Source organism: Capsicum annuum, chromosome 1 (genome assembly GCF_002878395.1).
Source record: "Capsicum annuum cultivar UCD-10X-F1 chromosome 1, UCD10Xv1.1, whole genome shotgun sequence".
Taxonomy (NCBI): Eukaryota; Viridiplantae; Streptophyta; class Magnoliopsida; order Solanales; family Solanaceae; genus Capsicum; species Capsicum annuum.
The window spans coordinates 61,418,223-61,445,973 of record NC_061111.1 but is presented as its reverse complement, the minus strand read 5'-3'; the positions used below and the strand labels follow the sequence as shown (position 1 = coordinate 61,445,973).

The window sequence follows — 27,751 nt, the reverse complement described above, 5'->3', positions numbered from 1 at the left end:
TAAGATAATATACAGGTTCATATTTATGTTTGTCATTTGTTCAATATACAAAAACATGTATTAAGCTCAGGGATGGTACACAAAATGGAACTTAATGACACCATCATCCAATATGATAAGACACAAATGAAAAAGATATCGAAGAAGAAAGTACAGTGGTGGCATTACCAAATAAATTCAAAAGCAAAGTCCTATGCCACTTTTAACAAGGTCGATAAGGAGTTGCTATCAAGTAAAGATTACTCTTTCTAGCACAAGTTGCTCCAGTCGACTCAGTCAAGTCCAATTCACTTGGATTGATTCCAGTAGGAAGTTTCCAATCAAAGTGATACAACAATTGAGCCAGTGAAAAATACACATTAGCTAAGCCAAATGATATCCCAGGGCAAATTCTCCTTCCACTACCAAAGGGAAGATATTCAAAATTATTACCAACAAAATCCATAGCGTTGTGGTCAAATCTTTCAGGCTTAAAACTTTTTGGGTCATTCCAATATTTAGGATCTCTTCCAATAGCCCATACATTAATCATAACTTTTGTTTTCAAAGGAATGGTGCAGCCGTTTATGTCTACTTCTTCCCTACATTCCCTTGGGAGCAAAAGGGGAAATGGAGGATGGAGTCTGAAACTTTCTTTGACGATCAATTTTAGGTATTTCAACTCTTCAACATCATTTTCATCAAAACTTTCTTTTCCTCTGAAGGCGTTTCTTACCTCTGCTTGAGCTTTGGAGAGTACATTTGGATTCCTTATCATTTCCACCATGGTCCAATCAATTGTTGCTGATGAAGTTTCTGTTCCCGCAGCAAACATGTCCTGCATTGAAGGAGCAAGTTACAATATTGTTAAATCATCTGTCTGGTGCTATTTATGTTGTACGATTACAAACTTTTTGAACAATTGCTAATGAAATATCAAAACTTCTAACTTTACTTCTATTAAACCAGTGCTACTACCTTTGTTCTACATTGAAGGAATTCTTTTTGCATCACCAAGTTTCTTTTTATCATGCTAAATTTTTAACTTTTACTTTTCAAATAAAATCATCTAATAACTCTACGAAATTTAAAATATATATATATATATATATATATATATATATATATATATATATATATGCAATAATTTGAGAATACAGGTTCACATTTAAATATATAACAACAAAAAAATTAACAAGGAAAAATACATAAAAGAGTGTCGTAGTGGTAGAGTCCAAATTTTCATTAAAAGAATTTAAAATTTGAAAAAATAAATATACAAAATAGTCGAAAGAGGTTCAACATCTGTTATATATATAAAAAAAAATAATTTTACTCATACATAAATAATAGTATCAATTTCTGTGGAAGAAAGTTCAAATAAACCCCCCCCCTCCCCGCCTAAAGGTGGCTATGCCCCTACTATGCCACCATAAATACGTTTCTCTTAATACTTATTTTATTTTTTCTTTTCCTCTCAGGTAGTCTGAAGCAAACAACAAAAGGTGAAAAACAACACTCCATCGACTCTTTATTTGGAAAATTTCCCGGCAAGGTGGGTGAAGGGGTGAGAAACCAAAGTGGTATTTATAATCATTTATTTTTTAGAAGAAGAAAGCCGCCATTTTTTTATTACTTTCGAAATTATGGATTAAGAAAATATAAAAAAATGGAAAGAACCTATATTAAAAAAGAATTGAGGGGCTCACCGAAAAGATTCTCCAATAATAATTGAGGGAAGCAACACTTATCTATTAAATACATTAACAATTTGTTTTAGTTTCAGCAGTTGTATACAAATATTTATCTGCTTAATTTATAAGTATTTATTTTAACTTTTTAATCACTTAAATTAAAAAAAAATTATTTTTTTTTAATCCTATCCAAATTTACTCTTAATAATCTTCAATTAAAACATGTCAATCTTTTTCTGCATCGCCCCAGGGGGTGGGGGGTGAGACCTACTTTCGTTTCCAATTACAATAGGGAGATAAAAACACACCCATAAAACTTAAGTGTGTAACAAATTGTCAAGGCAACTTTAGGAATAATTTATGTATTTTGCTTAATAACGATATTAACAATATGGAGAAGGAGAAGGAAAAGGGGAGATTTTATCGTACATACTTACAAAAATAATAGCTTTGATGTTGTCGTTGGTGATTTGAAATTGAAGGCCTCCTTCTTTCATTAGTCTTAGCAGTGCGGCAACTAAACCTTCACCTCCTAATTCACCATTGCTCTTGTGTTCATTGATGATGTTTTCGAGAATGGCATCTAACTCATGGTGGACTTTCATAATTTTACCCTTCATTCCACTTAGCACATGAAGAAATTTCAGTGATGGAAATATATCAGCCAGATCAAACCCTTCCATTAATTTTGACACTTTCTTGACTAGTAATATAAATTCGTCTTGTTCCTTAAATACTTTTCCAAATGCTGATCTACAAGTCATAGAGCTCGCGAATTGAAAAATCTTTTTTGTTACATTAACTGTCTGACCAGAAGACAATTGAAAAGATTCAATCATACGAAGAACTTCATCTCGTCTAATGGAGCTGAACGACTTGACATTCTTTGCACTAAGCAATTCCAGTATACAAACTTTGCGCATTTGTCTCCAGTAATCTCCATAAGGGGAGAAGACGATATCACTCCCGTTATAACAAATAATCTCGGCAGCCACAAGTCTAGGCCTAGATGCAAAAGCAAGGTCATGAGTTTTTAGTACTTGCTTGGCCATATCGGGAGAAGTAACAACAATTAGAGAAACTTCACCTAGTTGAAGATGCATAAGTGGTCCATATTTTTTGGCTAAATCTCTAAGAACACGATGTGGAAGTCCACCTAGCAAATGAAACATACTTCCAAGTAAAGGTAATTTCCATGGACCTGGAGGCAATCTTTTTCTAATTTGGCTATTGGAATTCTTCCATTTTATCAACAGAAAGAGGAAAGACGCGAAAAGGAAAATGGAGAAGAAGTTGAAGAGCTGCATATTTTGGCTTGATGTGTTCTGCAAAGTGATGTATCATGTCTTCCATAGGCTTTTTTATTTGGCAAGAAATGGGAAGTGTCAAGAAATGACAAAAATAATCCTTTATGTTTAGGAATAAATTCAAAATAGTTCCTAAAGTATGTTTTGAACCGTTTTGATTCTGTGAGTTTATCAAAATCAAAATATTTAGGCTTGATTGTAACTGTAAAAAAAGAAAAATTAGCTAGAACTCACATAACAGTTTTTGCCAGTTTCTTCTTTCTTTCTAGAGTTTGATGTAGTTTTTCCAGTGCAATTTTTGCTATTTTTATTCTACTTTTCAATGTTTGGTAAAAAATGTGTGATAATTTTTAGAATTTGATGAAATTATTTTTTAGTTAAATTCTTTTCACAATTTTTGTCAAATTTATCAGTTAAAATTTGTTAAATATTTATCAGATATAACTAAAGTTAACTTTTGATAAATTTTTTTTAAAAAAATTATAGCATAAGTTAGGAACTATTTTGAACCTTCAATTAAATATAAGGGACCTTTTTTCTCATTTTCTCAATTAATATGAGAGATGCCATTTTTTAGTAACTTTCGTTTTTCGTCACTCTTATGATGTTGGTCTTAGAGGTCAGAAATGGGGCAACAAATTTTATTTTTATCGATCACTTTTGTTTTTGTCACTCTTAAGATGTGGGCCTTAGAGAACAGAAATGAGGTAACAAGTTTTATTTTTATCGATAAATTTAAGTATTGTGGAGCAGGATATGAATGTACAACAGCTGTGCCACAAAGTTCTGATGAGACGGGTACATTCAACCCTGAAAAATCAAAGTTCAGCATCATCAAAACCACAAGAACAAATATTTTTATTTATAATTATAAATAGTTAAATTTATGAATTTTTGATAATTATGATATAATAAAATAAGTTTATCTTAATTACTATATCGTAGAATTATTCGAAGAATAATTGTAATGAACCTTACGGTCATTTTCCTATATTTTCATATAATTTTAATACTATCTAAATGTATCATGAATTATTTAATTTAATTTGACATTTGGTGCATATATAATTTAGTACCCTTCTAGAATATTTTTGATATTGATAAAATTCTTTAAGTGATGATATATTTATCACTTTATAATAAATTTTTATAATTTATTAATATTTTAATCGGAGAGAGTAAATTTAAAAATGTTAAAATATTATGATTATATAATAAAAGTTTTGTTAGAAATAATTTTATATTAATTATGATATATTCAAAATATTATAATTATTTTACCATAAACTTATGCAATACCCGAATATGTACGCACAGTAGAAAATTAATTAGTTATGGCAAATAACACCCCACGTGTTAAAGAATGATGGATAACAACTTATTGATATTATTGATTTTTGATAAATCCTTTCTGTTCATTCTCTTTAACTTCTTCACCCTTTATTTATTTTAAACCCAAAAAAAAAAAATATTTCTTACAATATTTGCCTTGTCTCTTCTCCTTCTTCTTCATACACTCTCAGCGTACTTCTATTCTTTAATACTATTTTTTTGTATTCTTAGAAAGTTTGTTCTTTTTGTTTTGTTGTGCCAGCTCCCTGTGTCTTTGGGTTTTTCTCTGTGTGTGATGCTTTTTGTTTGGTGAGAAGGATAAGTAGTTTTGATATTTAATAGGGGAAATTTAATGTTTGGTATTGATGTTTGTGCTACCTATGAATAGATTTAAAAGGTGGACTTATTTTGGTGTGTTGGGAATTTGGATCCTAAAGTTTCTGGGAATTTCTTGAATTTTGGAGAATTGGAGTATAGATTGGTTGATTGTGGAATAAGTTAAGAGTGACGGTTGATATTTTTGGAATTCTGAACTGAAGTGTTATCAATTATCCGAATCAAGTTATTCAAGTTCGGGTTCTAGCAGCGATATTTTAATACTTCGTAGAAAGATATTATAGCTTTGGCATCAGGTAGGCTAGGCTGACCCTACTTTTAGATTGAGCTTATATACTGAAATTGTGAACTATTTTTCTAGCTTTGGATAAATACTTATTGATGCATATTATTTGATTTATATAAACAGTCTTATTTATCCGGATTAGGACCCCGTTCTAGTCAATGTTAGAATACTATATTTTAACATAATATAATATCTATTACGTTAGAACATGGATCTAAATTGCAAAATCTTGAATTTATCTCTTTTTAATTAAGATTGGTGGATGAATATTTAGACGTTGACATTGTTATGATATGGTATGGATTTTAATACTACCGATGAGTTTCGATTCGAGTTCGGCATTTGATTATTATTGCTATTATGAGTTCTGGTTCGAGTCCGATATTTGATTATTATTGCTACTATGAGTTCCAGTTTGAGTACGACATTTGATTATTATTGCTACAAAGAGTTACGGTTCGAGTCCGATATTTGATTATTATTGCTACTACGAGTTTCGGTTCGAGTCCGGTATTTGATTATTATTGCTACTATGAGTTCTTATTCAGGTCCAGCATTTGATTATTATTGCTACTATGAGTTCCGGTTCGAGTCCGACATTTGATTATTTTTGCTACTATGGGTTCTGGTTTGTGTCCGGCATATGATTATGAGTTCTATATATGTGGCCTATTGTTATTACCCACTATGTCCGGCTCGAATCCGGCACGTGTCCTCTCGTTACTAACCATTAGTATCGGTTCGAGTCCGGTGTATATCTAGATTACTATCATGATTTAATGGGATATAGATTATTTATGTTTATTTTCATTACTTGTGTGTGCCACCGGCTTATGGGGGTACGGTTGGGTTAATTGTCTTCTTTAGTGTGCCTAGCAGGCTTATGGCGGCCCAGTTCAGTTATGTTTGATTTATCTGTTTTTACTGCATTACTTATATTTGTATATTACTTAAGTTTATTCCTTCATAGCCATTATGTATCTTGGTAGTTGTTTACCTTTCCATCCCTAGTTATTGATGACTCAGATTACATCCTCGCCTTGTAGTTATACCTTTTCTGTATTGAGCTCAGTCGGCCGATGATGCCTACTGAGTACCCGTGGCTTCGGTACTCTTACTGCACTTCTGCATCTTTTTCCTGGTGCAGATCCGGTTACTAGCAGTCGACATTGACGTGACTCCTACCTTTCAGTACCGATTTAGAACAGGGTGAGCTTGATGTTGTCTGAGGCTGATCCTCCTCTATCTACTCCAGTTAGTCTTTTGCACTCGAGACTGCTTGTGTATATTGTGTACATATTAGATTTTTGTCTAGTACTCTGGGTATCTGTTAGTAGTGGCTCTAGTACTGGCCTTATCAGGTCTTGGGAGGGTTTCATTTGTCTAGTGGGTCTTTTTCCTCCTCTCGTTTTGATATAATATATATGCTCCCTTCTTAGTTTTCACTTGTTATTGTTGTTGTTAGCTTCATACGTGATCTTTTATCTGACTTCTACCTATTAGCCCGTTATCTATTATTTCGGTCTATGTCTTAGCTTGCCTATTGGGGGTTAAAGTAGGCGCCCTCACAGCTTGAGAAATCGGGTCGTAACAATAATATGTTACGAAGTTTATTAGCAAAGAGGAAAAGGAGAAAAATTCTCAGAACTATGTCATCCTAAAGGTGAAACCAGTAAGGCAGAGAAGCCGTGATAGGGTAGCAACTAGAGTTGAGGCGTTGTTTAGGAAAGAAGTATCGAAACATACCATGCTAATAGTGACAGAGGAACATAATTAGCTAAGAATAATCTAGTACATAGTGATCTAAGATGATCATATTTTGTTATATATATGATTGAAAGGAATATTTTGAAATAAGCATCATATGAATTAAAATGACTACCAACTTATCTGATGACATGGTAGACATATTTAAAATACTTGTTTTGTACATACTTAAGGATATAGGAATAGTAGATATAAGGAAATTTATATGGGATAAGATATTTGATTTAGAAGACGAATTACTAGATACAGAATGGATAGAACACGAGTTAGAATAAATAGATTTCGATGGTAGATATTATTATTCAGATTGGTATTACTCAGACTAAAATAATAAATAACGAATACTTAGAATATTGGAGAAGAGATATGGAGAAAATATGATTGATAGAAATACTTATGAAAAAGAATCTACTCGACGACATAAAAACTAGAAATATGGAACATATAGTATACCTTAAAAATAATATAGAACAATTAATAAGGTTAAAACAAATAACTAAGGAATGCTATGACATAGCCTTTCAACAAACATGATAGAACTAGCTATCCATAAGTATCCCCCTACTTTGGTATAAACCAAACCAAAATTTAATTTTGGTTTCGATTTTTTTATTTTATAGATCGGATTCGGTTTGTAATTTTAAAATTTTGATTTTTTGGTTCGGTTTTTGGTTCTAAAAAAAAAGTTCGGTTAAACCAAAAAATCAAAATTTTATAAATAAATAACTAATATATATATTATTATATTATATATATAATATATATATAATATCTATTATATTATATTATATTATATTATATTATATTATATTATATTATATTATATTATATTATATTATATAATATATTTAATATTCGCATTCACAATTACTCCCTCCGTTTAAAAAAAAATGACCTACTTTGACTTGACACAAAGTTTAAGAAAATAAAAACTTTTGAATCTTATGGCGTTAAATTAAAGTTGTGCCAAATGTACCAAAATGCCCTTTAATCTTGTGGTCCTAAATATGCCATGTGGAAATTTTAAATTAAAGTATTGCCAAAAAGGCAAAGAGATCATTATTTTTGAAATGGACAAAAAAGAAAATTAGGTCATTCTTTTTGAAACGGAGGGAGTAACATTTAACAGCAAATTCGCATACGCCACAAGCTGTTTATGGATTGTTTTAGTAACTCAAATATTTTATGGACTATTTTGGTGATTTTGGACTGTTTTATGGACTATTTATGCAGAAAGTATGTTGTTTCATGGACTATTTTTATGAGTTTTGAGTTGTTTTGTAGACTATTTATGCAAGGTTATATTAAATGAAATGATTAATGACGTTATGTATTATGTTAAGCTTATAATTATTTCATTTCGTTTCATCCATGTTGAGTTATTCATAGTTATGTATATTTGGGAATGAAAACCAGGTTTGAAAAAAATGTTTTTTCTAAAAAAATCCATCAATTTTAAATGCTCAGTTATGAAAAAGAGAGGCGAACTACTTTAATTTTTCAAACTGAAATAAAAATCCGAAATAACCGAACCAAAATTGTAAAAACCAAACCAAGCCGAATTTATTTCGATTTGGTTACGGATGTCATTTTTGTCAATCCAAAAACCGATAAACCGAATCGATATTAAACAATCAGACCGAACTGACCGAACGTCCACCCCTAGACCAGGACACTGAACGAGTACAAAAAACATCCTTAATATCGTTAGCCAGATGGGCGGCAACATCAAAAAGTGGAGATTGGAGTGAGATTATATTTCCAGGTTGATTTAAACTAGCACCTATTCTTGATAAATAGTCTGCTACTTTGTTTGCTTCCCGAAAGTTATGTTGCATCACTGGATTCCCCATGTTCCTCAACATTAACCTTCAGTCAGTAGCAATATCAGTAAAGGGCATAGACAGTTGTTATATAAGTTGGATGATTTCAACCGAGTTTGTTTCAATGACCAAAGGAGATAAATTATGAGTAATTGCAAGGTCCAGGCTATGTTGTAGATCTTCAAGTTCTTCCATAGTGTGCAATGGCTATTACCATTAGTGCAAAAACCAAAAATTCATCTACCTAGAGAATTACGGAAGACCCCACGGATACCACATCAAGCATTATTCTCTGTAAAGGAACCATCTATATTTAACTTATAAATTCCAGTAGGAGGGTAAACCATCTAATCTGGATAGTAATAGTAGTAGTCGAGTTAGGCAAGGTTTGAGCGTGATGAGTAAACTCAACCATTTTAGTGTGAATCGAAGCCGAATCAGAAAAGCTGGTTTTGTGGTTGAAAATATTATTATTTCGCTTCAGCCAAATAGGCCAACTGGCAAAAGAAAAAAAGGTCATCCAATCTACTGATTCATCCAGGTAAGGTAGGAATAAAGATTTGAAAGAATTTAGCCAATGTTAATTAGTGGTACCAACGTGAGTGGTGTTTAAGCCTATATCTAACCAGAATTTTCTAGCTATTAAGAAAAGATGTGCACGGGGGTTTCAGGTTCTAAATGACAGATTGGACAGTTCGGGTGATGAGAGATTCCTATATAGTAAATATAAGCGGTAATAGGAAGTCTACCATGCGAGCAAATCCACAAAAAATGTTTAATTTTTCCCAAGTTATTCAACTTCCAAATCCAAGTAAAGGCATAGTTATTGGGCGGGGGTTGATAAAAATATTCGTATATCAATTTTGAGGAGAAAAGGCCATTAGAGATGTATGCCTAGTAAGATTTATCCTAATGACCAATAGAAGGGTTAGGTCGGATGCTATGTAAAGCCCCGAGTTTGTACCCCGAATACCACACGATGCTTACGACCCCGAAGGACCACAAGATAACCCATGACTAGTACCTACTGTGACCACTGAATATTAATATTGAAATAATGTAGAATAATAAGTTGAAATGCCATAAGGTTCATAAATCTGAATACTGATAGATATAGTACTGAAATAACATCTGAAATCTAAATCCTGTCTGAACATAGTCTAGTCTAAGAAGCCTCTAACAGAACTGTCTGAATGTGGAGTTGATGGGATAAGCCCCTAACTAACTCTAACTACTGAAATACAGAAATGAAAACATATACTCGATGGATGAGCAGTCACTACTGAATCTGCTGCTGCTAACTGAATCTGTCTATACCCAGTCAGGAACCTAAGTGTCCAAACCAATGATATGAGACATCATAGTGCAAAGAAAGGGTATGAGTTAGTACGTGGAATGTACTGGTATGATAGATGAGGTAAGTCTGAATACAAGGGTTCATATACATGAACAATAACTGACTGAATAATATAGAGTAACTAAATATGAGAGTACATAGATAACTGAAATTGTTATAAATATTGAGTATACAATACTATGCATACACGTGTATATTGTATCTGAGATTTTACTGAAGATGAGAACTGATTTCTGATACTGAGTAATTGATAGCTAAGATTACTGATAGCTGCATTACTGATACTGAGTGATTGTATCTGACAGTCCTGATTTTGTAGAATTGAACTGAGTTCTATACTAAAGACTGAAACGGAGACTGTGGGAGGTAATCATCTAACCGATATGCTCCAAATTAGATAAATAGGGTCTAACCTGTAACCCTAATTGGAAGGGTGTCAGTACCGTGCAACGAGTAAAGACAAGCTGAAGAGTCACCCTCATCTGCTAGGTGCCTTGAATGAGAACGGTGGTACCCTCAACTAGTAGGTAGAAATACCTTATCAACCCTCAACAGGAGGTTGATGTCTCAACCTACGCTGGCTATGTATTTCTAGAATGCAAGGACTGCTACTAAAGGTCACACCCTTTACTGAAAGGTAAACCCCCATCCTTGGATTCACTTAGTGCTGAATCCTACTTTCAACTGAATAGACCGTAGACTGATTACTAGACTGTATTGGATTTGACTGAACTATTACTGATCGTGTTGACTGATTGAACTAGATTGAGTTTACTAAGTTCTGTAACTGTTTGAGTACTACTGTTCGTGACACGACTGGGACTATTCTGTAACTACTATAGCTCTATGTAAACAGCTAGCTTTTTTTGGTATAGATACCCCCAGGACTCGATAGTATGAAAAGTAAAGTATAGCATGATCTTGAGTAAGCATAACAATGTTCACTTGTTCATAATTCATTTATAAAGACACTTTATCAAACACTTGTAGGGCATAATCTTATACATATGCTAGCATGTCATGATTTCACCATTTAATTCACATGAATATTCCATCAAACACATTGGGAGTACAACTTAATGTATAAAATCATGGACAAGATGTAAACATTGTAACTACAACACCCAAACTTGCTAATTCAAGGATTATAACATGGGAATTACACTATTCAATATACATGCTATTTCAATTCCATGGAATCTACAATTAATCATCTATTGAAACTCAATTCATGTCATGAACATGAATATAATCTAATTTCAAGCATGTAAATTATGAATTAATAATCTTGTAGTTTTAACAATGGATTCTTGGACTGTATGGGTGAAAGGAACCCATAGAACAACACCTAACATACCTGAGAAGATTAATTCTTAATGATTTTTGAAGGGATTATTAAGGATTGACCTTGATTCTTGAAGCTAGGGTTTTGCCCTCTTTGAGATAGAATGTTTTAATCTTGAGAGAAAGTGAGGAAATAATGATATAACTAGGTTAATTAGGGGTAAATTATGTGTTAAAGGCTAATTTGGGTCATGAAAAAAAATATCAAATTACCCTTGGAAAAGATTTAAAAATCATCACAAGATGCCCGATTTTGGGCCTCACCGCGATGCAGTGGCATCGCGGTGAGCCACTAAAATATGGATGGTACTGTGTAAAAATAGATGAAAGGGAAATTGGCTCTTAGAGCAATGCGGTACCATCGCGGAGCCTCACTAAAATTTGATAATTGGGAAAATGTCTAGTGACGTAACGCGGTGGAATCACATTGCCACACTGGAAAATGATTATTGTGAACTGGAAAATTGGCGCGATGTGCCATTATCACGGAGCTCCACTGGAAAATGACGAATGCCATTTTGTTGTTCTCCACGATGCGGTGAAGTGCCAGTTGGCACACTATTTACAAATATGCTATAATGTCTCACTCGGTTATAGGATTTGGGCGAATTTTATATCATTGGAAAGCTGACTGAATTTTCTACTCAATGGTAAGCTCTAAACTAAAAAAATACTAAGTATTTTGAAATTTTTTTAAATAAATACTCATGTACTGAGAGTTAAATTAAGCTAGGGAAATATGGGGTATTATAATATCTCTGCCTTGGGAACATTCATCTTCGAATGAGACTGATTAAACTGATACTGGTGGACTTAGTTTATACACTGAACATACATATCTAATGCATGGAATGCATGATTGAAGCTACTGATAAGCTGAGTTTTCATATTGTACATGCATATCTGATGCATGAGTACATCACTGAACTGATTCATGAATGCTTGACTGAATATGCAACAGTAATAGATACCAAGTTTATATGTAATACCTCAAGTCTGGTACATACCGAACCACAAGCTAACCCATGACTGGTACCTACTGTAATAACTTAGTAATAACACTGTATAATGCGGAATAATGGACTGAAATGCTATAAGGTTCAAAACTGTAATACTGATGAAAAAATGATAAAGTCTGATAAAATATTAGAATCTAAAATACTAAATACTGTCATATCATCTAGTCTGAAAATCCTCTAAACTAAAATTTCTGAATAACAAGTTGATAGGATAATCCCCCAACTAACTCCATCTACTGAAATACTGAATGTAATGAGATAATGAAATAAAAGAATATCCTCGAATGATAAGGACTCACTGCTAGTCTACACCTGTTGGCTGAATCAAAATCTATCTATGCATGATCGGGAACCTGAGCGTTCAAACCTAAAGTATGCGTCAGTACGTGTGAATGTACTAGTATGCAAAGTGAGGTAGGCTGAATACAAGGGTTCATATGCATAAACTATAACTGACTGAATAACATAAACATGACTGCGTGAGAATACATGTATGAATACAAAACTATAAGTGAAGTCACAAAGATTATAAATATTGAGTTTATTGATAACATAGATTATTGATAACAGATATACTGTTTGTTGAGTGATTGCATCTGCCAGTCCTATTTCTAATGAAACTACCTGAGTTTTGCACTGAGCTGAGTGGTTGTATCTGATAGTCTTGAAATCTGTAAAACTATCTGAGTTCTTTACTGAATACTGAGACTGAGACTATGAGAGGTAATCATTCAACCGATATGCCCCTTTTCTGGATAGATTTGGGGTCCAACCTGTGACCCCAGTTGGAAGGGTGTCAGTACCGTGCTACGGATAAAGACACTAAAGAGATACCCTTATCTGGTAGGTTCTTAAATAAGCACGGTGGGACCCTTAACTTTCAGGTTAAGCCACCTCATCAGCCCTCAACAAGCAGGTTTTATTATCTCAACCTACGCTGGCTACGTAGTTCTAGAATTCAAGGACTGCTTCTAAGGATCACACCCTCTGCTGGACTGATCTGTTACTGATTGTACTAATTAACTGAACTGAAATGAGTTTACTGAGTTTTCATATGTTCCATTACTGAACTAGAGTACTATTGATCGCGACATGATTGAGACTATTTTGTAAATAACGCTGGTTCTAGGCATATATCTAAATCGGCGGGTATTAAATACCCCCAGGACTCGATAGCATGAAAATAATAATATATGACAATTCTTAAATACTTGACAACAGTTAACAACTCACAATATGATCTATAAAGCATTTCACCCATCACTTAAAAGTCATGAATTTTCACATAAATAGGAATGCATGCTAACATGTCATAATTTCATTAAACTAATCTCATGAACATTCTATCAAACACTTACAAGGCATAGCTTTGTACTTGGGCATGAATAGCAATGCTAATACATCATGACTACTATATTAATTCATAATTCAGGAGTTTCTACATAAGAGAATCAAAGTTCAACTTGCATGCCACCATAATATCAAGAAATACATTAAAGATTTCAACTTGACATACATACCACAATATCAACATGATTACATCCAAACTCACAACATAACATCACAATTTTATGTTTTTAAAAGAAGTTTCTTAAACTCCAAGGGTGGAAAGGGACCCTTGGATGAACACTTTATATACCTTGTTGAAGAATTTCTAGAAATTAATGGTGGAATCTGTAATACCCTGTATATTTCTAAGCTAGAAAATGAACCGTTGTTCCTACACATGAAACCTCCTATCCTATGATTCATATTTGAGTACATGAATTAGGATGAGTATCCTAGTGATAATAGAGCTTATGATGTGTTAAGCATGTTCATAAGAGTCACTTAGAGTAAGCCAAGCTAAGAACTTTTGAATCCACCAAGTTTTCATGTGTGATTTCACATAGCTAATATATGAATGAGCATAACTTGGTTTATAGGTGGTATTTTGGTATATTTATACTATCCAAATTGTAGAGAATTTGATAAACTTTTTGTCGATACCAAATTCGTCTAAAATGGACACTCGGTGAAAAAGTTATGGCGATTTAAAGTTTAAGCAGTGTCATTTCAATCAGTAGAGCATCGCGCTGTTAGCCAAAATGATGTTCGTCAATTTCCAGTGTCTTTTCAAGATTCCAGTGCATCGTGCTGAGTTTCTAGGTTACAAATGGGTGGAAACGTGATGTCTTCGCTTCGCGCCGGGGGCCCAAATTGGGTAATTTTTACAGAAATTAAATGACATATCTAGAAGGGTATTTGGATCATATTCCCCCCCCCCCCCCCTATATAAGTCCCAAACATGGGATTGAGGCCTCAAATTAACTCTTTACATTACTTTTTATCAAAATTCTCTCAATAACAACCAAGAACAACTCTAGGGTTCAATTAAGGGTTTCAAATTCCAAGCTTATTCCACTACTATCTTCACGGATTATTAATCTAAGGTATGCATAGTATTTATCTATGGATACAATCCGTTCATAAAGCTCAATAACTATGTTTTAAATACTATTTTGTGAAATTTTTGTGGTGATATGAGCATGTACAAGTATATGATTGCTGTTTAAGTTTTAAGATGATGTCTAAAGGTGTTTTCATGGAATATATATGGTTGTCAGTTGAAAACTATGAACTTTAGGTGGTGTAATATGGTGAAAGTTATGAAACACACCTATGCCTTAAAGAATGCATGCTAGGTGTTTGATAAAATGCTTGGGATGTTAGGAATTTATATTTACATGGTTCTGTGATGTCTAAATGACAAGTCTATGTTAGCTATATACTTAAATATAAGTTCCACGCTATTGATGTGTTGCTTTTGTTATGGTATGAAGAATGTATAATAATGGTTATGTATAATATGTACATGAAATATATCCATGAAATCCTTACAATGTTTAAGATATTGAATAACTACATGAAGTATAAGATCCCCTACTTGTGATATTATGAATTGTGGACTCCAGTCTTGTGATCAAGTCATGTCATGTCTTTAGGTTTTCTTCTATCGAGTCCTGGAGGTATTTATACCTAAAAAATATAGTTGTGTGCCTAAATCCATGTCATGCTGTAACGATAATCTCAGTCAAGTTATAATCTATAGAACTCAGTCAGTCATGTGACTCAGGAAACCTCAGAAATCTCATGATCTCAGTTAATTCTCAGATAGTAGTACTATTCCATCAGTCAACAAAAGTTAGTTAATCAGTCTATGTACAGTCAGTTGAATCATGTTCAGTCTCTTCAGAGGGGAGTAGAAGTTAGCACCGAGTGAACCCAAGGATGGGAACTCACCTACAAGTTTAGGGTGTGATTCTTAGCCGTTATCCTTACATTCCAAAACTATGTAGCCAGCATAGGTTGAGACATCCTAACTTGTTAGATTAGGGTTGATGAGGTGGCTTAACCTGTTAGTTTAGGGTTCCCATCACTCTCGTTTTGAGTACCTGGCAGCTAAGGGTTACTTACAACTGTCCTTACCAGTGGCGCGGTATTGACACCCCTCCAGTCGGGGCAGAGATTGGACCCCAGCTTAGCCATAATAGCACACATAGGGCATGTCGGTTAAACAACTACCTCCCACAGTTTTAGAATTGGTCTCACTAAAAGAACTCAGACAGTTCTTCAGATATCAGTATACCAGGACTGGTAGATACAGTCAAATTCAGTTATAGCACGGGACTCAGAAAGTTCCATTAGATTTAAGACTGTCAGACACAGTCGCCCATGTTATTAGAACTACAATTTCAGCCATATTAGTTATTAGTAAACCATGTATTAGCGTACAGATTTAGCTATCGCATACTCACAATCTCAGTTCTATGTATGTATATTTGTACTCTTACGTTCATATCAGTCAGTCAGTTAGCATTATTCATGCATGTAAACCCTTTACGTTAGCCTACCTCACTCGTATACTCAGTACTCCAGTTGTACTGACACATTTGCGCTTTGGTTCTTTCTTTTCATGTTACACCATAGGTTCAGAGACACGAATTCTAGACCAGCAGTAGCAGCTGTATTCCAGTAGACAGAGTTGCAGTGAGTCCTCTTCATTCGAGGATGATATGATATTATTTTATTTTATTTATTATTTCAGCTCAGTTTTGCTAGACGGAGTTAGTTGGAGACATGTTCCTTCAACTCCTTATTCAGACAGTATTTAGAGGCTTTCAAATTTAGTTTAGATTTGATTCAGTTTTCAGTTGTTTAGGGTATCTTTCACCCACACGAATGTTACTATTTTACAGATTCTTTATTCAGTTGAAACTTATGGCCTATATGTTTATGTTTTTTGCATTATTACATTATATATTGTAGTGTACAGGTACAGATATCAGTCATGGGTTAGCTTGTTGTCCTTCGGGGTCATAAGCACCGTGTAGTATTCCGATTCAGAAAATTAGGGTGTTACAAACTTGGTATCAGAGCCTAAGGTTCAATAGAGTCTTAGGAAGTCTGAAAGCCACATCTAGTAGAGTCTTGTGCATGGGTGTATTGTGTGCCACATTTATGTGCAAGAGGCTATGAGATGTTTAAGAACAGTTTTCCTTCTTTCAGTATTCATGTCGTGCCAGTGAGCATAATCACAAGTCAGTCTCTCAGTCTAATCTTCTTCTTTTCTTTATTTCTGAACATGTCTCCTAAGAGAAGAAATCAGTCAGCCCCTCAGTTCGAAGAACCTTTGGGCGATCATGTTTCTCATGCGGAGTTCAGGATCGCATTTACCATACTTGATCAGTCTGTGGCTACCAAAAATGAATGGCTATCAGTTATTCCGGCCAATCTAGTGGCCAACTAAGCCGTAGCTAGGATTTAAAACTTCACCCAAATGACTCTCCATCTTTCTTCGGGTCTAAGTCTGATATAGCACCAATGCGATATCCAATGCATCATACCAGGATCGCGCTGACTCACTAGATTTTAACGCTGGTAGTAGGGGAAAATATTAACAACGTGATAGGTGATGCGGCGTACCAAGATCACATTGGTAAACTGTTTTGGTATTCCAAAGGAGATTCAAATGAAGTCCAAAAAATTTGAAACTTGCCTTGGTTCACCGATTGACCTTCTTGATCATGAATTAACTAAAATATAGACATTTAAAGGACTTTAAGATCGCAAAATAAGATTGACAACTTTTGAAGGCCTAAAAATAAACTAAGTCTGAATACTTAGCTAGAATTTTCTATATCCGAGACCCGTTAACAAGCTTAAAGAACTGAATTAAGCTAGGAATTTTGCGGGGTCTTAATTATAAGTGAAACTGAACATAGAAATCAGCAAATCTAAGAAAGATTGTTACCTTATGTTGAATCTGAATTTGTGGAGAAGAGGTGAGGATACTTCTTCTACATATCTGCTTCTACTTCCCAAGTAGCTCCCTCAATAGACTGATTCTACAAAAGAACTTTGACCAAGGGAACTTTTTTGTTCCTTAGTCTGTGAATCTGACGATCGAGGATCTGGACTGGAACCTCTTCGAAAGAAAGATCATTTTGAATATCTATGCCCTCTAAAGGAACTATGACTGTTGGGTCACCTATGATATGGAACCTCTTCGAAAGAGAGATCATTTTGAATATCTATGCCCTCTAAAGGAACTACGACTGTTGGGTCACCTGTACATTTTTTTAGCAAGGAGACATGGAATACTGGGTGCACTGAAGCTATATATGAAGGTAACTCAAGCTTGTAAGCTACCTTTCCAAAACGGATAAGAATTCTATAAGGACCGACATACGGGGAACTGAGTTTTCCCTTCTTACCGAACCTCTTCACCCCCTTCATAGGAGAGATTTTCAAGAATAAAAAATCACTAATCTCAAACTCAAGATCCTTTCTTCTCACATCTGTATATGATTTTTGTTGGCTTTGGGATGCCCTAAGCCTCTCTCTAATCAACTGAACCTTCTCTAAGGCATCAAATAATAAGTTAGGCCCTACTACTGTAACCTTACCCACCTCGAACCAACCAATTGGTGATCTACATCTCATACCATAAAGAGCCTTAAACAGAGCCATCTGAATGCAGGAATGATAACTATTATTATATGCAAATTCAATCAAAGGCAAGTGGTCATCCCAGCTACCCTTAAAATCAACAACATATGCTCTTAACATATCTTCTAGAGTCTGAATGGTCCTTTCTGCTTGACTATCTATCTAAGGGTGAAAGGTTGTGCTGAGGTAAACTTGGGTACCAAGACCCTTTTGGAATGCTTTCCAAAAATGAGAGTTAAACTGGGTACCTCTATCTGAGATGATAGATACTAGGACTCCTATAACCAAACCAACTCTCTTATATAGAGTTTGGCGTAGTTCTCGGCTGAATAGAAGGTATGGACTGGCAAGAAATAAGCTGATTTGGTTATCCTATCTATGATAATCCAAATAGAATCATGCTGATGACAGGTACGAGGCAAACCTATCACAAAGTCCATGTTCACTTCTTCCCATTTCCATATAGAAATACTGAACTCCTACATGGACCTACTAGGATCCTGGTGCTCAATCTTAATTTGCTGGCACGTAGAGCACTAAGCTAAAAACTCTACAATATCTCTCTTCATCCCACTCTACCTATAGATCTCCTGCAAATTACAGTACATCTTAGTGGCCCCTGGATGAATAGAGTAAGATGCACCGTACACTTCTGATATAGAACACTCATGTCATAACCTTTCAACAACTCTAACCACTTTTTTTGACGCAAATTCAAATCTTTCTAAGAGAACAAATACTACAAGCTTTTGTGATCTATGAACACATCAACATGCACCCCATACAAATAGTGCCTCTAAATCTTTAAGGCAAACACTACAACTGCTAACTCAAGATCATAGGTAGGGTAATTCTTCTTATGGGGCTTAAGATGTCTAGAGGCATAGGCTATGACCTTACCTCTCAGCATTAAGACACAACCCAAACCTGCTCTAGATACATCACAGTACATAACAAACCCATCTGAACCATTTGGTAGAGTCAAAACTAGGGCTTAGGTAAGTCGAGTCTTCAACTCCTAAAAACTCTTCTCACAAGAATTTGACCACTAAAACTTGACTTTCTTCTGAGTCAATCTAGACATGGGGGATGCAATAGATGAAAACCCTTCAACAAACCGACGGTAATAGCTAGCTAAACCTAAGAAACTCTTGATATCTAATGGAGAAATGGGTTGAGTCCAGTTTCTCACTACTTTGGTCTTTTGAGAATCGACTCTAATGCTATCACCAGAAATAATATGACTAAGGAATACTATTGACCTTAGCCAAAATTTGAACATTTTGAATTTGGTGAACAACTAATGAGTTCTAAGAGTCTAAAATATGATTCTGAGGTGATCTGCGTAATCATTCTCGCTATGGGAATAAACAAGAATGTCATCGATAAAGACAATAATGAACATGTCCAAGTACTTCTTGAATACGCGATTCATCAAGTCCATGAAGGCTGCTGGGACATTTATAAGACTAAAGGACATGACTAGAAACTCAAAGTGACCACACCGGGTTTGGAAAGCTACTTTTGGAATGTCACATCCTCTGAGTCTGAGCTGATGATAGCCTGATCTGAGGTCTATCTTAGAAAAGTAACTGGCATTCTAAAGTTGGTCAAATAATTCATCAATTCTAGGAAATGGATATTTGTTCTTAACTGAGACTTTGTTCAACTGACGGTAATCTATACACATTCTAAGAGAACCATTTTTATTACATATGAATAAGACTGATGTGCCCCATGGGGAAATGCTGGGTTTGATGAATCCCTTGTCTAAAAGGTCCTTTAATTGTTCTTTTAACTCTCTGAGTTTAGCTGGTGCCATTCTGTATGGGAGAATAGATATAGTTTGAGTGTCTGGAAGAAGGTCTATTTCAAAGTTAATTTCCCTTTAGGGAAGAACTCTAGGAAGATCTTCGGGAAACACATCTGAGAATTTATTCACTACTGAAACTGACTCAAGACTAAGAGTCTCTGAACTAGAGTTTTTGACTGAAAAAGATGATAGACACATCCCTTGGATATTATTTTTCTTACCCTAAGGTATGAAATCAACTGACCCTTAAGCACTATAGTACTACCCCTCAATTTAAGGACTGGTTCATTTAGAAACTGAAAATGAACAATTTTATTACTACAATCAATTGTGGTATATAATGAATGGAGCCAATCCATATCGATAATAACGTCACAATCCATCATCTCTAACTCTACTAAGTCTGCTGAAGTGACTTTCTGATATATCATAACCAAAAAGTTCTTGTTTACCCATCGAGCTATAATAGACTGACCCACTAGGGTAGACTCTGAGAAGGGTTTTGTTAAGATTTCTAGATTGACTTTGAAATTGCCTGCTATGTAAGGAGTTATAAAAGACAGAGAAGCTCCTGGATCTAATAAGGAATAAACATATAAGTGGAAGATCTATAACATACTAGTGACCACATTAGGAGAACTTTCCTAATCTTCTCTGGACTAAAGTATATAAATCTTGTTTAGGCGTTGCCCACTGGTGGCACCCTACTGATTCAGATAACCGGAATGAGCTAAAGGACGATTGTACTGACCCTTAGAACCTGACAGAAGACAATCTCTGACTATGTGGCCTGGCTTGCCACACCTAAAATAAATATCAACTGTCAACTCTACAGACAGTCTGATGGTTTTTGCAATATTTCTGGCAAAGAGAATTTGTTTAAGCACTGCTGACACTACCCTGAGATTTAGAACCTAGCTCCCTATATTTGTTACCATTTCTAAACTTAGGGACCGGAGCACTGACTGAACATGGAACTGGAACTGAAGATTTTGGAAAAACTAGGAACGGTTAACACCTTCTGACTTAGGCTGAGTGAAATTAAAGCTACCTATTCTAGCTCTCTTGCTCTCCCTCTCTCTCTCTCCTAACTCTTAGCTTCTTCTATCTGTTAAGCATGGACCATTATCCTGAATATTTCTATCTCTTTAATTAACATTACTATTTACACTCCTAACCAACTTTCTGCCACCTCAGACAGGAACATGCTCATTCTGGACCTACTGTCTGCTACTACATGGAGAGAATACCTGGCTAACTGAGTGAACTTAAGGGAATACTCTTTTACACTCATGCTATATTACCTAATATTGATGAACTCTAACACCTTGGCTTCTCTCTACTCTAAGGGAAAGAATCTATCTAGAAAAGCAGTAGCAAACTCTTCCCACTCTATGGGCTCTGTATCTGTACCCTTATCTACTTTTCACTGTTTAAACCATGTATGAGCTACATCTTATAGATGATAGGCATCTAACTTAGCATTCTCACTAGAATTCACTCCCATGATATCTATGACTTTCTAAACCTGATCGAGGAACTCCTGTGGATCCTCTTCGGGCGTAGATACTGAGAATAGGGGAGGATTCACTAGGGTGAAGTTCTGAATCCTGACTGTAGCAGTATTGGCCACTAGGTTGGCCTAAACAGCAGCTGGTCATTCATTCTGAGCTGCTAAAAAATTGGTTAGAGTAATGAATACAACTTTGAATTCTGCATGGGAGAGATGCTTGTCCAGGGGAACTACCTGAACGAGCTGAGGTGCTGACTAGTTTCCTGTTCTTCTTCCGTTGTTCTTTCTGGGAGGCATGTTCTATAAATGGAATGAAGAAAAGGATTAGACTGAGAGTTTAACTTGAGCTCATGCTCACTCGCACGACATGAATACTGAAAGAAGGGAAACTATTCCTAAAAACATCTCATAGCCTCTATCCATAAGGGTTGCGCGCTACACACACATGCATATGACTCTACTAGATGTGGATTTTTTACTCTCGAGGACTCTATGAACCTTAGGCTTTGATACCAAGTTTACAATGCCCCGAGACTATACTCCAAATTCCACATAGTTCTTACGACCCCAAAAGACCATAAGAAAACCCATGACTGGTAAACAAGAAAGGGTATATGCCGTTAGGAACCGGAGCATTCAAACCTATGATATGAGACATTATAGCGTAAAGAAAGGGTAGGCGTCAATACGTGGAATATACTGGTATGCTAGATGAGTTAAGGTAGAATGAAAGTGTTCATATGGAAGAACAATAACTGACTGAATAATATAGAATAACTAAGTATGCGAGTACATGGATAGCTGAAATAGTTGTAAATACTGACTATACAATACTGTGCATATATGTGTATACTATATCTGAGCATTTACTAAAGCTGAGAAATAATGTCTGATATTGAGCAACTGATATTTAAGATTATTGATAACTGAATTATTGATACTGAGTGACCGTATCTGACAGTCCTAATTTTGTAAAACTAAACTGAGTTCTATATTGAGACTGAAATTAAGACTATAGGAGGTAATCATCTAACCGATATGCCCCAAATAAAATAACTAGGGTCCAACCTGTAAACCTAGTTGGAAGGGTTTCAGTACCGTGCCACGGGTAAATACAAGTTGAAGAGTCACCCTCATCTGGTAGGTGCCTTGAACGAGAATCGTGGTACCTTTAACTAGCAGGTAGAAACACCTCATCAACCCTCAACTGGCAGGTTGACATCTTAACCTACGCTTGCTACGTAGTTCTGGAATGCAAGGACTACTACTTAGGGTCACACCTTCTACTGTCAGGTAAGCCCCCATCCTTGGGTTCACTCGGTGCTGAATCCTACTCCCAACTGAATAGACCATGGAGTGATTACTAGACTATACTGGATTTGACTGAACTGTCATTGATCATGTTGACTGACTGAACTGGACTAAGTTTACTGAGTTCTGTAACTGTATGAGTACTATTATTTTTTAACACGGCTGGGACTATTCTGTAGCTGCTATAGCTCTATATAAATAGCTAGATTTTTAGGTATTAGATACCCCCAGGACTCAACAGCATAAAAAACAAAGCATAGCATAATCTTGAGAAAGCATAACAATGTTTACTTGTTCATAATTCATTCATAGAGACATTTTATCAAACACTTGCAGGGCATAAGCTTATACATATGCTAGCATGTCATCATCATTTAATTCACATGGACATTCCATCAAACACATGGGGAGCACAACTTAATGCATAAAATCATGGACAACATGTAAACATTGTAACGGCAATACCCAAACTTGCTAATTCAAGGATTATAATATGGGAATTACACAATTCAATATACATGCTATTTTAATTTCATGGAATCTACAATTAATCATCGATTGAAACTCAATTAATGTCATGAAAATGAATACAATCTAATTTCAATCAGGTAAATCATGAATCAATAATCTTGTAGTTTTAAAAATGGATTTTTGGACTCTATGGGTGAAAGGAACCAATAGATGGAAACCTAACATACCTAAGAAGATTAATTCTTGAAGATTCTTGAAGGGATTCTTAAGGATTGACCTTGATTCTAGAAGCTAGAGTTTTGCCCTCTTTGAGATAGAATGTTTTAATCTTGAGAGAAAGTGAGGAAATAATTATATAACTAGATTAATTAGGGGTAAATTACATGTTAAAGGCTGATTTGGGTCATTGAAAATACCCAATTACCCCTGAAAAAGATTTACAAATCATCACTTGATTCCCAATTTTGGGCCTCACCGCTACGCGGTGACATTGCGGTAAGCCACTGGAATATGGCTAGCACTGTCTAAAAATGGAAAACTGGGAAATTGGATCTTGGCACGATGGGGTACTATCGTGGAGCCTTACTAGAATTTGACAATTGGGAAAATGGCTAGTGGCGCGACGCGGTGGAATCACATTGCCACACTAGAAAATGATGATTGTGAACTGAAAGGCATGACACGCCATTATCATGGAGCTCTTCTGGTAACTGACGAATGGCATTCGGCTGGTCTCAACGATGCGAAGAAGTGCCAGTTGGCACACTGTTTTATAAAATATGCTATAACTTCTCACCCGTATATCAAATTTGGGCGGATTATATATCGTTGAAAAGCTGACTGAATTTCCTATGCAATGGTAAGCTCTAAACTAGAAATACTAAATATTTTGAAAATTTTATATATGGATACTCATGTGTTGAGAGTTAAATTAAGCTAGGGAAATATGGGGTATTACATATTAGCTGTTTTATCAATAAAGATATGAAGAATTTCATAGGATAACTTACTCCAATCCCATTATTGGCCTATCTAGACATTCGAGATTTGAAGGTCCACTTTATTATGATTTAATGGGCGCTAAATAATTGTAATTCCCCATACTTTTCCTAGCTTGAAAAGTTTTTCAAGAATGTTAGAAGATTTCTTTGAAAGATGAATCGACTTTTTTTATATGTAGTATTTTCAAGATTTTTACTTTTTTCATGTGGGAAATTGAATAATCTTTCCATCAATACCAAATTTGCCCAAATTTGACACCCAGGTGAAGAGTAAGAGCCTTTTTAGTGAGATAGTTTATCACCTGAGCCTTCAACGTGTCGCAGAGATAGCTTAAATAGAAATTTTCAATTTCCAGTGTTGCTGGCGCATCGTACCAAACTTCTAGGTCGCAAACAAGGTGGAAACACGATAGCTCTACGTTGCGCCACCGTGCAATTTCCCATTTATCACTTTCTAGTGACTTGGTGCGATAGTGGCGCGTCGCGCCAAGTATGAAAATCGAGAAATTTTCTCGGAAATTAAACACGTGTCCTAGGGTTAAAAGGGTTAATTTTCCACCCTATGTAAGACTTATAACACAAGATTTGTCCATAGTTCAGCAACTTATACTCAATTTCAAAAACTCTCAAGAACAAGCCCTAGGGTTTTCATAGAAGATACAATTACTAGGGAATTCACCATCAAGTTTTAAGAATATCTCCATCAATATTCGTAGTCACAAGCTAAGGTATGCGTAGTGTTCATTCATGGACTCTTTTCGCCCATCAAGCCCAAGAATCTCTTTTTTAAGTTCAAGTTTATGGATTTTTTTATGAATTTCATGTTGGGTTTGTTTTGTTTTTGTTGAGAATGATCAATTGAATTCAAATCCATGTTGGGTGATCAATTTTATATGGAATTGATTTGTATAGATGTATATTCATGTGAACCTATAAATAAACCCTAGGATGATGAAATTAGCTATGAATCATGATGTTTGATTGTTGTATAATGTTGTCTACCTGTGCTATGCCTATCATGTGTATGATTAAATGCCTAGATGAAGGAACAATGCCCAACTAGTATGATATCATGAAATCCCCATGTATGTACAAGCTTATGTATATCATATATTTGATGAAGTGCTTCAATTTATGAATTATGAATTGTGCTGTTGGTTATGTGTTCAAGTAAGCCATGCCATGTCCGTTTCTTCTCATTGAGTCCTAGGGGTACTTGTATCCAAACATTTAGCTGTGTGCATAGAGCCATTCATGTTTTCACGATCTCCTCAGTCAAGCTATGATCCATAGAACTCAGTCAGTCATGTGACTTAGGAAATCTCAGAAATCTTAGTAATCTCAGTAGTATAGTATTCCCAATCAATCTCAGTAACTTCAGTATTCTCAGTCAATCCTCAGAACTCAGTACAATCCGTCAGTTAACGAAACTCAGTAAATTCAGTTTAGCTCCACTAAACAATACCACTAGTATCAGTTTAGTTTAACTAATCAGTTCAGTTTAGTTAATCAGTTCAGCTTAATTAATCAGTTTAGTGTCTTTCGGATGGGAGTAGGATTCAACACCGAGCGAGCCTAGGGATGGGGAATCACCTACTAGATAGGACTGAGACCCATAGGAGTAATCCCTAAGTTCCAAAACTATGTAGCTAGTGTAGACCCATTAGATAGGACTGACATACTCAGGGATCACCCGTTAGCACATTTAAATGTATAGGACCGATCCCAGGGGTCACTCGTAAGATTAGGATTGACTCCACAATAGTTGTCTTTACCAGTGGCACGGTACTAACACCTTTCCAGCTGAGGTTATAGGTTGGACCCCAGTTAGATTAGTATGGGGCATGTTAGTTAAATGAATATATCCCACAGTTTCAGTTACAAAATCAGGACTGTCAGATACAGTCAATTCAGCTTAGTAGTATATATTTAGGATTGTCAGATATAGTCAATCCTTATTATTATAAATAGACTCCAGGATCACCCATTAGAAAGGACTGATCTCAACTATGGTCAATCAGTATTAGCATTATCAGATTTAGAGATTACCCACTAGATAGGACTGATCTCAGATTTAGTTACTCAGATACAGTAAAAAACTCAGCTAGTTCCACCAAATTTAGGACTATCAGATATAGTCAATCATGTTATTAGTTATATCTGTTATCAGAACTCATGTTATCAATATTCAACTTCAGGACTGTTAGACACAGTCAACCAGACCAGTTTTTTATAATCAGAACTGTCAGAAATAGTTATTCATGTATCAGTAACATAGTATTAGTCCCTCAGATATTAGTAATTCTATGTTATTAGTAAACTCAGTATTCAGAACTTAGCATTTAGTCCTATCACAATGTCAGTTACAGTTACGTATGCATGCATGTATTCTCACATTCATGTTAGTCAGTCAGTTAGTATTGTTCATGCATATGAACCTATTGTATTCAACCTACCTCACTTGTATACCAGTATATTCAAAGTACTGATACATTTGCGTTAGGGTGTCTTATACCATAGGTTTAGAAGCACGAGATCCAGAGAACCAGTAGCATCCTAGTTTAGCGATCAAAGTTAGCAGTGAGTCCTCATCCTTCGAGAAAATGATGATCACATTACTATTTCAATTTTTAGTTTATTGCAGTAGTTGGCGTTAGTTAGGGAAATATCCCATCAAACCTTTATTCTAACAGTTTAGAAGCTTTCAGACTACAGTATGTTCAGACAATTATCTCAATTATTTTGGTATTATTATACCATATTTTTCAGTTATGTACTAGTATTGAACCTTATGGCCTTTCAATTCATGTTTCTGCATTTACGATATTATTACTATTATTTAGTGCTCAATTTACAGATATCAGTCATGGGTTATCTTATGATCCTTCGGGGTCATGGGCACCGTGTAGCATTCTGGGTACCAGATTCAGGGCGTTACAATAATATTCCTGAGGATAAGGAGGTTTGGAAACTAAAGTTCAGTCCAAAGGTTGATAGAGGTACCCGTAGCGAGGGACCAAGATGTAGCTTGAGTACAAAAAGACCCACCAAATCGAACATTTTTCCAAATAAAGGAATTAATGGTATGGTGATGAATATGATTGTATTGGTGAAGAAGATATTTTTCTCAAAGAGACGTGGGGTTAGTAAATAATCTCCAGGATAGGCTAGCAATAAGCGTTTGATTTTAATTTCAGCATAATGAAGCTCCAAACCCCCGTATTTTTTTGGGGAAGCAACTTTATCCCAGCTTATATAATGGAGTTTTGAGCCTTTGATCGGTGGATCCCCAAAGAAAATCTCTCTAAATTTTATCTATGGCATCACAGATTTTTTTAGGGAGCCTAAAGTATGGCATGGTATAAGCTGGGATTGCATTAAGAGTAGACTTGATCAAGACAAGCCGC

General features: G+C 35.2%; 1 protein-coding gene across 2 annotated transcripts in view; it reads right to left on the bottom strand.

Annotated features, from left to right (window-relative positions):
* The window catches only part of LOC107874295 (premnaspirodiene oxygenase), a 35,740-nt gene continuing 7,989 nt past the window's right edge, over positions 1 to 27,751 (bottom strand). The window contains exons 2-3 of one of the 2 annotated variants that reach the window (XM_047396740.1): positions 2,111 to 2,678; positions 1 to 817 (exon numbers count right to left, since the gene is read on the bottom strand). In XM_047396740.1, the coding sequence (XP_047252696.1) occupies positions 203 to 817; positions 2,111 to 2,596 (1,101 nt within the window). In that variant the 5' untranslated portion in view covers positions 2,597 to 2,678 and the 3' untranslated portion in view covers positions 1 to 202. Of the gene's footprint in view, positions 818 to 2,110; positions 3,255 to 27,751 lie in introns of those variants that run through there. The other variant, XM_016721125.2, reaches the window with a different exon arrangement.